Source organism: Choloepus didactylus, chromosome 4 (genome assembly GCF_015220235.1).
Source record: "Choloepus didactylus isolate mChoDid1 chromosome 4, mChoDid1.pri, whole genome shotgun sequence".
Taxonomy (NCBI): domain Eukaryota; kingdom Metazoa; phylum Chordata; class Mammalia; order Pilosa; family Megalonychidae; genus Choloepus; species Choloepus didactylus.
The window spans coordinates 163,812,822-163,825,305 of record NC_051310.1 but is presented as its reverse complement, the minus strand read 5'-3'; the positions used below and the strand labels follow the sequence as shown (position 1 = coordinate 163,825,305).

The 12,484-nt window shown below is 37.5% G+C and overlaps 1 protein-coding gene across 5 annotated transcripts in view; it reads left to right on the top strand.

Moving 5' to 3' along the window:
- Positions 1-12,078, top strand: part of PRKD1 (protein kinase D1) — a 313,038-nt gene extending 300,960 nt beyond the window's left edge. For all 5 annotated transcript variants that reach the window (XM_037834720.1, XM_037834719.1, XM_037834718.1 and 2 more), the window contains 2 exons: positions 10,179-10,264; positions 11,095-12,078. In XM_037834720.1, the coding sequence (XP_037690648.1) occupies positions 10,179-10,264; positions 11,095-11,313 (305 nt within the window). In that variant the 3' untranslated portion in view covers positions 11,314-12,078. The remainder of the gene's footprint in view (positions 1-10,178; positions 10,265-11,094) is intronic.
- The last annotated feature ends 406 nt before the right edge of the window (positions 12,079-12,484 follow it).

Below are 12,484 nucleotides of genomic sequence, written 5' to 3'. Positions count from 1 at the left end.
AATAAAAGCCTATCACCATTATCACATGGTATGTTTTCAAAATCCAACAGTGTTCCCAATACTAAACACTTAACTTGGAAGTAGCACTTTGCCATGAAAAGGAACCAGCTGTAGGTCCCTCTTTCGCTACATATTGTTCAAAACAAAAAATAACCCCTTTGAAAATAAGCCTTGGGTAGATGAGACCCAGAAATCCAACGCTTTGAGAAACAAAAGAAAGACAATTGTCATTTTAATCATTAAACTGTGTTTGTAACAGTTTATGAGGCTTGCAGATCCAGCAAGCCTGCTGAATATTAATGAAGAGATTGATTTGTCAACATATTAACACCACTGTCAGACATAACAGCATGGAGGGGATGTAAGTGGACTAGCCAGTGATCTACTTAAAAATGCTGACAAGGAGCCAGGAAATTCAGTCAAGACTGATAGACTAAAGCGCATTATGTGGCTCAGAATCTCCATTGGAGTTTAATTTTTAAACGACCTCTACTTGAAATTCTGGAATTACTTGTGTCTAATTTTAAAATATGCATTTTATTCAATAATAAGGAACTTGTAAATTATGATCCAGAAACATTCAAGGATTTTTAAAAATATCTGCTAGTTAAGTGAGTTTTTAAGTATATGTATATAGGTATTTCAAAATCCAGATGAGATAAAATCTGAAAAATATCACACCAGTAAAAGCGTTGTTTTTTTGAGAGCAAGTAATTTTCTCTAATAAATACACATTTTTAGATTGAAACTTCTCAGAAGGAAGTTTAGTAAGAACATTGGCATTGCAAGCACTCAAAAATTGGCCATTTATTTGCCCCCCAACATGGAAATAGTTCCTACATATCCCAATTATAAAACTAAAATTTCACTTCCAAATGTATATATCATAGTTGAGTTGAAATATACATCTGAATAGATGTGGAGATGTCAGAGTAGAGGAACAACAAAAGTTAAATATTCTGTATGTTTTCTTTCACAAAAACAAAGTATTTCGAAATGCAGGTGTTGAAAATCTTGTCTAACTACTATGTGATGCATGAATTTCCTCTCCAGTTCAAAGCCACTAAGCAGCTACCCAGAATATTATTGAATTGCTTCAGTGGTGGAAAACATGTAGCCTCATGAGGAAGCCCAGTTCTTCTTAATTCAATCCTAACATACCGAGCAAATTGATTCTGTGCTTATTCTCACTGGTAGAACAAGTCTAATCCGTTTTCCAAATAAAGGCTCGTCTCAGGTTTGAAAGCAGCCAAGATGTGTCCCACGAACCTTCTCTTCTCCAGGCCAGTCAACTTTTCCTTTGCCCTCCTGTGCACTGTAGTCCAAAGACTCTCACTCCTTTTCATTCAAAAGATCTGACCCATGGTTCTAACAATTCAGTTAAGAATAATGTGAAGCCACCACTTCCCTCATTGTAGGTAACACATTTCCTTTAGCGTGACATAAAGTAACATTGGCTTTGGGGCAATAAGTGGACTCATATTGAGTTTACTGTGGATTTAAAACCCTGAATTCTTTCTTCTATATGTTGATAAGCCAAGTTTTCCAGTTCTGTGCTTAGACTTTTTTTTAAGGGACAAGGGACCTTAGTTTCATTTGTTCCTGTTAAATGTTAGCTTACCTGCATGGCCCTTTGCCCTAGACTGTAGTTATTTTAGAACTCATTTGTAATCCCGCTTGTTTGCTGTTTTTCTCAGAATCTTCTGAGCCTAAGTTATCCTGAAACCCATCATTGTCTTCATTCCAGAATACTGAACCAGATGGGACTGAGGACAGATACCTTTCTCTGTGTTTAGATATTTTCTCTATGTTTATATCCATCTATTCTGGGGCCCAACATTAAACCAGTTATTACTAGTCTCAGTGTTCTCACATCTTCTAGCCCTTTACTACTTCAAAATGTAGTCTGATTGATATCACCAGGGAGCCATTAAAATTACAGAATATCAGACTTCACCCAGACAGAATCAGAATCTTTGGTTTAAGATCCCTGGATGATTCATTTGCATTTAAAAGCCCGAGAGGCACTGCCTGGCACAGTGGTTCTCATACCTGGCTGTATAAATTAGAAAAACCTGAGGCACTATAAAAAACACTGATACCTGGAGGTGCCTCCTCTAAAATCTTCACTTGGCCCTTTAATATGAATATCAGTATTTTTAAAACATCCAACCAAGCAGCCAACAAAAATCCTCTCCAAAGGATTTTAATATGAAATGAAAAGAAAAAAATTCCAATTGAGCATGATCGGAATGATGTAAATATTTTGATTTCTGCTTTAAATTTTGAATCAATTGGGCATCAGTTTGTGAGCTATTGTATGCTTATGTTGAAACAGTTCGTGATTTTTAAAGATTGTGTTGCTAAACTTCAGGGGAAAATGAAATTTAATTTAAAAAAAGGAGCAACCATTGATAGAATAACTTTCTAAGGCGGAAAGGACTAGAAAAGGAAAGACACCTGATTGGAGTCTGTGAAGATCTTGACTTCATTGGAGTCTGGTAATTGACTCAGGAACGAGTGAGATGATGATTTCCAGTGGCCTTGTTTACTGCCTACAGCCCCTGGTTTCAGCCTCTGAGAAGAGTGTCCAGGTTTGTGTTGCCCGGCAACAACATGCTGGGTTGAGAGTTGGAATGTGAAGGGTTGTAAACGATTTTTTAAATAAACACACAATCTACCATCAGCACGAAGTGAGCCAAAGGGAGAAGTACTGAGTGCTATACTGTGACAGGCAGTGAGGCAGAATCCAAAGATAAAAAAAAAAAAAAGAGCAAACTTCCTCGAAGGTAAGGGGCCTGGAAATTGATTGGGGTCCGCTGCATAACCAGAATATGTACCTAAAGGGTTTGAGGGTGGGGAGAAGTCAGGATTAAAAAAAATAATAGAAAATATGTGTCTGGACAAAAGAGATTGGTGCTGAGGCTTCACAGGTAATTTCCCTTCTGTAAAATAAACATTGTAAAACAAACATGATGTGTATTGCAGATCATTCCGAATTTCTATTAGAAGGCATTGATCTTATGCTCTGTTACATTCTGTAGAGTTGTGATGGCCCACCATCCAGAAATATTGTTAGCCAAAATGTACAAATCATATGCACACAATGTGGCTATTAAAACTGGGAGCTGAGAAAATGGCCCTTTAAATTTCTAATTATGTTTTCAATATACCAAGTGCTATTTAGCCACTATTCTAATGCATTCAGTGGTGTATTTTATCTTAAAAGATTTATGAAACGTATGTGCATAAATGACTAAACCGTAATCTGTGTGATCATAAAGGAGCTATAATCTAGTGTGGGGTGGTGGAGACAGACATGTACTAAAATAATAAAAGGAAATAAAGTCGAGAAATGGAAGATGAATGAGATATACAACCTGAAGGACCTATTAAGTATTCATATCTGCCCTGCACCATTCTTTTTGTAGGCTTCTGTTCAAGCTTTGGATGCCCTTCAGTTAAGTCACAGCAATGACATACGCAAATGTACCCTCCACACACACAGGGCCCCCATTCTGTCCACACCCTTGCTATCTGCATTGAAATGGAAAACGACTGCAATATAGTTTCTATGATGTCCCAGATACTTCTTTATTTTGATACCAGACGAAAATGGAATCTATAACAATTTTTCGTATTTTCCTGTTAAAACAATTCCTTTAGCACCTTCATATACTATTTAATTTTTTCTTTGTTCGGGTATACTTTTGCACCTAGCGAGCAAGCTACCCAGAGCGTCATCTATCCTAACACCTGCTACAAGTCCATTCTGCTAAAAAAGAATGTTTTTCACTTTCCTGACATTTTATTCTCTCAATTGATGGGGCAACAAGAGAAATTTCTGTGCAGGAAGTTAGGAGGAAAGTTAACTGTGTTAGCCAAAAGTGTGTTACAGCAAAAAAAAGGAAAAACAAGGAGCACTAGACTTCAAAAACTAGATTTTGTTTTCTTTTAATTTGTAGGAAGCATTCATTTAAACCCATGTCTAGAGACATTTTAGAAAGCACAAAACCCTGTGCTCATGAGAGATAAGGTATTCTTTAAAATTTAAAAATTGAGCCATACAATTGTTTAAAAAGATTCAATAAGAAGAAAAAAAGGAAAGACTTCCAACATTGTCCTGAGAGATGTTCAGAGAGCTCATATTTAAGACTATTTATTTACAAGATAGGAGTGGGGTGAGCTTAAGGATGAATAAGAGAACAAAGCTCTTGGAATATTAGAAAAGCTAACTCCCAGAATAAATGGGCAAGTACAGTCAGAAAATAATCATACTGCTCATTGGAAAAGTTGGTATCATATTTAACTTCAAAGAGAAGGAGGAACTAGCAGATGTCTAGCTTGCTCCTTTTTTTCTTCAGGAAGAGAATAAAGGGAGAGGGTGTGGACAAAAAAATATAACCTGAGAAAGTACAGGATTTGTATTCCCTGCATTGCTTTGTCCATAAGCCTATCCCAAGCTGTTTAAAACAGCATCTGGATAACTGTTCATGGCCCAAAACTGCTGAAATACGAGCTATGTTGCAGTAATCCTCACTCCATGAAGTCTGGGTATTGGGATATTTTCTTTTTTGCTATATCTGTAATAGGGGGTATAAGTTACCAGGAATTTCTAAAGCATTCTCTACCTCCCCCAATATGCCTTTCTCCTGGGGATCCAGATGCCTCCAAACACTTATGAAATCTAGAGCCCATGAGTTCCAGATCTTCATGGAGCTCCAGATTACTTGGAGTTTCTGCATTCCTCTACCCTTTCCCTCCGTGGGCACCAGCATCCTGTCCGGCTGCTATGCCAGTATGCCACCCTTCACCTCACCTTCATTCTGCCGCAGTTCCCTTCATTCCTTCTTGTTTCCCAGCCAGACCATGGTCCATTTCTACCTTGCTTCATCTTTGAGAGGAATGCATAGAATGGCCCAATTTGTGCCTCTCTCTCCCATTGCATCCCTCCCCTCTGCACTTCCAAAGGCATTCCCTGCCACATTCCTTCTAGATCAGAATTCTGAGTCTTGATTTGAGATTTGGAACTGGAGTTTAAACCTTGGTTTGAACTGTTTTTTCCTGATCATTGGTTCTCTTCTGGGGCTGATGTGGCTGCCCAGTTTTTCTAGTTGTATCTGCTCCTTTGCTGCTGGTTTCCCCCGTTCCTTGACTTGTTTCCTTTATACCTGGTGGTGACATACAGGTCTCTGCTGGAAGATTGCTGGGAGATAGCACTGAGGGGTAGGGCATGCATGTATCACAAGAGGGCACTCACTGGCAGCTATAAAATGCAATAAATGTTCAGAACTGGATGTACTGCATATTGAAGAAGCTAACAGATGTGCTCTTAGCACCACTCTAATTTTTAAAAAATCATAGAAAATGAAAGAGAGAGAGAGAGATTGAGAGAGAGATACCAGGGTACTTGAGACAGGCTGGAATTGTCTGACTTCCTATATTCCTGTAAGGAGTAAAGGATGGATTCTGATATCATTCAAAAAGTGTTGGTCCCTGGCAAAATTCTAAAATGAATGGTGGAATAGATGGTTGGCAAACACTTGGAAAACAAATCCTGATCTTTAGAAGGAAATGACTAAAATTAATTTTAATCAATATTAGTTTCCTTAGTATTCTAAGTATTCCAGATAACCATGTTTTCTTTTTAAATAGGATTTGCCAGATTGGTAGAACCAGTATACCAAGGACTCGTGTGTCTTGACTATAACAAAGCGTTTGACAAAATCTCCCACAATAGCTTTTGGAGAAGGTGCTAAAATGTGGGCTGCGTGGGCGTACTCCTAAGAGGAAGCAATGCTGGTCTATCAGCCTTGCTCTAAGTGTAATTAACAGGCATGGCATTTGGGACGGTGATCTCTGATAGAGTCATCAAGCCCTGTGATTATGCTTGTCCTGAAAAACAGGTTCTGACTAATCTGCATAAATGCATAGCTTTCAGGCTTATTCAATTTGGAGGAGCCAGAAAGCTAGGAGGATCAGCCAATATCATAGGGGATCATATCATATTCAGAACAGGCTTTGAATACCAAAATGTTTAGCTAAAGTGACAAAGACTGGGAAAAAAACAAAATTTTAGTAAATTCTTGGCACATATATCAGTTAATAATGAGTCCATGGTATAATATGTCTGTTACATGCCGTAGAGTTTAAGAGGATAGGATTTGGAGCTGGTCACCCTGGGTTTCAGCCTCAGCTCTGTAACCTAGTTTATATGTCTTGGTCTGCCCTTGACCAAGTTTCATAACCTTTTGAAGCTTCCATTTTTCCTTTTACACAGTTATATTAAATTTAATATAACACAGTTATATTAAAATGATAACTACTTACAAATGGTTGCAATAAGGCAAAGTTCTAAAAAAAATTACTTTGGCTAAATAAGAATATGAATGAAAAATATAAAAAAAAAATCTTCAATCTTGGCTATATGGTTTCTGTGTGTGCTCAAATAAGATTAGCAGTTAATTATGAGGCAAATTCTAGTCAATAGTGAACATTGCATTTTGACAAGGAATTTGAAAAAATGATTGACCATTAAAATAAGGCTGTATGGGAACACAGGGGAGCCTGGAAGAGAACTGAAGGAATTGTAGAAAGTGAGCCTAAGGGAAATTATCACTTTCTCCAAAGAGTTAAAGAACTGTCATACAGAATAGGGTCAAGTTCTCTACTGCAGCAAGATTATAAACTGGATTAATGAGGGTAAGTTATAAAAAGAGAACTTTGTGCTCAATATAGGAGAAAATAATTCCTGTCACTAGTATCACACAACATGATTGACATAAGAAATGACTATTTCCCCCCATTAGAAATAGTCACCAGGATCCTGGCTAATTATATTTCAGAAGTGCTAAACATTTTTACTTTGAACAGGATATTAATTTAAGGTCAAAATGGTGCATTTTGTCATTGTATATCTGTGTGTGTATGTGTGTGTGCAATTTGCTTTTGCCACTAGATTGGGAGCTTTTTCAGGGCCAGGGCTTTATTAATTAACTTTTTTCTTTCCTAATTCATTGCCAACAGATATGAAAAGATAAATGAGTGATTGATACATACACATGAGGAACTCGTAACACACGGGTATTGTAGCCCTTCAGACATGGCCAATAAAAAGAACATTAAAAAAAACTTTAGAATCTCTTTTTTAAAAAAACAAAGACAAAGATTTAATGAAAGGCACTTTGGATGGTACTGTTGATGCTGGATTGGAAGAGATTTGATCTCTTTTAAGCATTCCAGAAGCAGTGACAAGTAAAATTCAGCCCTCAAACACTAATGATGGACCTATTTTCTCAGTAATCCCAGGTTCCCAACATTTAATAATTATTTCTCCTTTCTGCTGCAAAGTCACTATTTCTGAGAACTGGAACTATTGTGGAATCTAACTTGATGGTTGAAATCAAGTCTTGAGAATACTCTGTATTTTGCCCTGAACTGCCTCCAATTCATATAGTTTACTTTATTGTCAGCCTAAGGTTTGTCTCACTCTTGGGTCCATTGTAATCATGTGACTGCAGAATCCCTTCTTTTAAGGGTCAGATTTTCTTAAGGATATGGCCACCACACAGCTAATTGTGTGTATGTGTGTGCAATCTAAATGCATATAAATACACATGCACAATAAATATATTTTTTATTTACACATACACACATATTTCCTCTAATCACCTCCTTTTATCCTAAACTATTTTCTCCTGGAAATACTTGTCAGTGCCTTGGTGTGCTTATTCAGGTCACTCGGGTACTGAGCCTCTAGTCAGGCTTTGGTTGTATGTTTCCTTTGGCAGAACAGTTTTTCATCTTCACATATTCCATTCCCTTCAGACACTTCCAGTTTCTCCTCTGGCAGTATTTCCCTCCCCATTAGGCAGCGTGGTTCACTGCTGGGGCCCATTTGGGCACAAACTAGACCTTTTTGTTGAGGTTCTGTATTCCTGCCTTCAGAATTATAGAATTCAAAGCAGAATGAGTGAATTAATAACATGTATTTATTCCCTGCAGCGTCTGGGAAAGTATAATGCTGTGACACACTTGCAGTAGCACATAAGCTTTCCCATCACACCTTGTCCACCATTTTTGCTGTGTGACTTCACAACAGCAAGAATGGAAGGTGCACTTTACTCACCAGTGAGTAAATCATGTGAATGAATGTTTTAAAGCACATGCCCAATCCATAGTTCACTGGGAGAACTGTACTTTCAAAAGCTCTCTGAGAACACATGCTTGGAAATTGAAATTGTACTAAGTACAGTATTTTCTCAGGTATCTCAGCTAAAGCAAGAGTATATAGTCATAGAAGGCATTTGAATATGTGCAGTTCCTTTTAATTTGTCCGGTCAGAAAATTCTTAGGTGTTTGTTTGGATAGCCCTTTAGTGCAGGCAAATACCTGGAATTTGGTATCAGAGAGATACAATTCTAGATTATTCAATGACTATGGAAATCACTTCTCTTTGCGTGATGATGAGAAGGATTCTGATTCATTCTGATTAAATTGAAGCTGCCATTGTGCCAGGTCACCTCTGGATGCATAAGACAGTCTGTATTTTCAGGTCATACGGGTTTATGTAGACCAAAATACTGGAGTTAAAGCCACTGTATTTAGGACACGGTGGCTAGGGAAGCTGAGGAAGTTAATTCTCATCATTTTACCAGTTACCTATTTGATTAACATTTTTGTTAGAAAGATCCATCTCTCCAGAGATGTAATGACCAGGATAGTTTAAGAGTGGAAAGGAACTCTCTCCGGTGAGATGTGACTGTTTCTATTAGGTGGGCAAATTTTGCTAAGCTCTTTTTTAAGAAGAAAATGCTAAGATGAAAGAAATATGGGAAGTTATTTCAAGACTGCATGGGAAGTGTACATTTAATAAATAATAAACTGCAAATGAGAATATGGATTATTGGATTGCCAAAATAATCCAGAATACAACCTGAGAAACGTTTATGCTTTCTTGGATAGAGCCACAGTCTTTGCCAGGCAGGAATGGTCCTGTGGCTATAAGGTCAACAGAATGCTGATCAGCATTGGACAGGGCATTAAAATGAGATAGAATGTGATTCTGACCCCTCAGTTCACTTGCTTGTGCAGTACTGTGTGTAATATTAGTTGTATCAGACAGCCTGAAGGGGCCAGAGTCCAGAGAAGGGAACTTAAATGTAGGTGAATGGGGCTACTACATGAGGACACTCGAGAATTCTAAGATTTTGCCCTCTGATTATTTTGAGGCAGGTCATAGCTGATAAAGAAAACTTTGTTCACCAAATGCTGGATAGATGAACGAGAGCCCTCTGTTCATTTAACAGGTATTTTGTGAATGCTGATCATATATAAGCAAATCTGTAACAATTAAGACACAGTCTCTACCTTCAAGGGGCTCCCACTCTAATAGAGGAGACCAACTTTTTGAATACTATGATTACAATGGGAGCCTGTCCTCTAAACAACTAGAAGACTCAGTCTTCCCAAATTACACTACTAGAAGCCTGCCAGAGGCAGGTGCTGGGATCAGTGGACTGCGCTTCTAAATTCTTATGGTAATTCTCATTAGACAATTTCTGCCTTTCTCTCCGTAGGAAAACAATGAAGACTGATATTCATTGGTTATTTTTAAAAGCAAAAGCAAGGTAAAATTTTAAGAAACAATAGTGTTTACATATTGGACCATTAGTTTATAGGCTTCAAGTTTATCATGAGACATGGTCCAGATTGAGCTTTATTGTTTCCTATAAACATAGTGCCCAGATATCTGTCAATTAATTTAAGACTATGAGGCCTATTATGTGTATTCAGCTTCTAACACAGTTTATAATAAAATAATTAAATGTTTTCTCTTTTTTATATTAATTTTATCCTGCTATAAGTGCAGGCATAGTAAAATGAGGTATATTTTTAAAAAATTCCTGCCAAGAGAAATTCATGTCATACTGTCTCACCATATATTTGAACACTCCTTCCTCCACAATCATTTCTAAATTCATTTCTTAGGATTCAAAGATGAAGTGAAGGCCACAGTTTTAGAATTCTCAAGAGGAATATTCTTCAAGTTCCAGCACCCATTTCAACTGTGCCGGAGTTAAATGTGTGTAATGGCAGACGTGACATAAACTGTGAATGAATTATGCATATGGTCCAGATCTGTCATCTCTTTTTACCAATAATTTAATATTTTTCAGCCATTGATCTTATCAATAATTTGCTGCAAGTAAAAATGAGAAAGCGCTATAGCGTGGATAAGACCTTGAGTCATCCTTGGCTACAGGTAAAAATCAGTCATTGGGTATTTTCTTTATTGGATGAGCTTCTAAATATGTATAGGATTTTGATATGATATGTAAAAAATATTCTCAGCATTTTTAATGTAAATGATTCTAATATCAATTTGTTTGCCAAAATGCTTGCAACTTCTTAGGATTTAATAACAGCTTAGTTCTCCTAAATCTATCTCTCTATCAGGAAAATTTGACAGGAAAGAAAACACACACACACAGACACACAAATAAAACCAAAAAAACAAGGGTCATAACAGAACTCAGAGGACCAGATTTCAAAGCATCTGTATATGTAATCCTGATAAATGTCCAAATAGATGCCCATCTGGTCATGCAGTGTACTCATTTGCAAGCTATATTTTTAAATCTTAGGCTTTTAGTCCTGGAACAAACACATGGCAAATAGGAAGTATATGCGTGTGCTTGTATTCTCGTAAATATTTGTTACTTTCACATTGAAATTAAAGTTTAGTAAAGCAATACCTATATTACCCTGAAATACTGAAGGGTTATTTTAGACTTAAAAGTTCAAAGGAGGAATGCCGACATTCCTAATGCTTGAAGTCAAGCAACAAGCATTAATTGCCACGCTTGGATCCATGGTATCATATGTTTATATGTATTTGCAAAGGTTAGGCACATAGGATGGCTTTGGTACTGGTGCTGGTGCTGCCCTTTCAGGGTGAGCTCATGAAAGATGCAGCACTGTTAGAGTAGAAGGAGAAAGGGTAACTCATAGACCGTGGGAAGTGACAACATACAAAACAACATAATGAATTTTAATGATTTCGAAGGTAATGCTTTGAAATTTCTTCCACAGGACTATCAGACCTGGTTAGATCTGCGGGAGCTGGAATGCAAAATCGGGGAACGCTACATCACCCACGAAAGCGATGACTCACGGTGGGAGCAGTTTGCAGGCGAGCAGGGGCTGGAGTACCCCACACACCTGATCAGCCTGAGTGCTAAACACAGTGACAGTCCAGAGACTGAAGAAACAGAGATGAAGGCCCTCAGTGAGCGTGTCAGCATCCTCTGAGTTCCATCCCCTATAATCTGTCAAAACACTGTGGAATTAATAAATACATACGGTCAGGTTTAACATTTGCCTTGCAGAACTGCCATTATTTTCTGTCAGATGAGAACAAAGCTGTTAAACTGTTAGCACTGTTGATGTATCTGAGTTGCCAAGACAAATCAACAGAAGCATTTGTATTTCGTGTGACCAACTGTGTTGTATTAACAAAAGTTCCCTGAAACACCAAACTTGTTATTGTGAATGATTCATGTTATATTTAATGCATTAAACCTGTCTCCACTGTGCCTTTGCAAATCAGTGTTTTTCTTACTGGAGCCTCATTTGAGTAAGAGAGAGAACCTGTCCATGAAATAGTTCTGTTCTGCTTGTCCAATTCATGTTGTTGTCATTGTAAGCAAACTCTTGAAGAGTAGATTATTACCAATGTTCTATGAACAACTCCAAATCTCATGTGGAAAAAAATATTGTTTGAGGGAGAATGGATGTACCAATCCTAAGACACAAATGCGTGAAAGAGTTTTACCAAATAGTTTCAAATCCTTTGCCTGCCTGGTGTGCCTCACATATTGAAACTCAAGTAAATGCACGTAGGCTTGCAGGGCCTACTGCTCTTAAGCCTAAATGCCTTAGAAGTGTAAACTGCCGTATATGACAGATATATTTCCCCCTTTGTTACAATAGCCTGCTGTACTATGGAAAATCAGCAGCTAAGCAACCTTTTGCCTTTGTGTATTTTTCAATAACAAATAAATATTCTTGTCAAAATATGTGTCCATCTGACTGTGATTTGTTTTCATTTAAAGTATACGTTGTTTTTAGGCCACTTACAGGAAGTTTCTGCTCATGGAGCAGAAAAAAGCCTCATGATCTAGAATTTGGCCTTATCAGCTCTGAAGCTGAAAAAGTCTGTTTCAAAGTGCAGTATGTTTCAAAGTGTGTTGCATGTCATCTAGTTTGTGAGAGAAAAGAAGGCTTTCAAAGAGAAAATGACCAAAAGCCAAACAGGATACCTGGAGGCTTAAAGTAAGATCATTGCAAATAGCAGTCAATGATTCTTCCTGATATAGTCAGTGGACACCAGGCCTTTTCTAGAAAAATAAGTCTAATTTCTTTGCGTCTTATCTAAACAAGAAGATTCTGTGGTAAACTACAAAAGACATAAGTCCTGGAA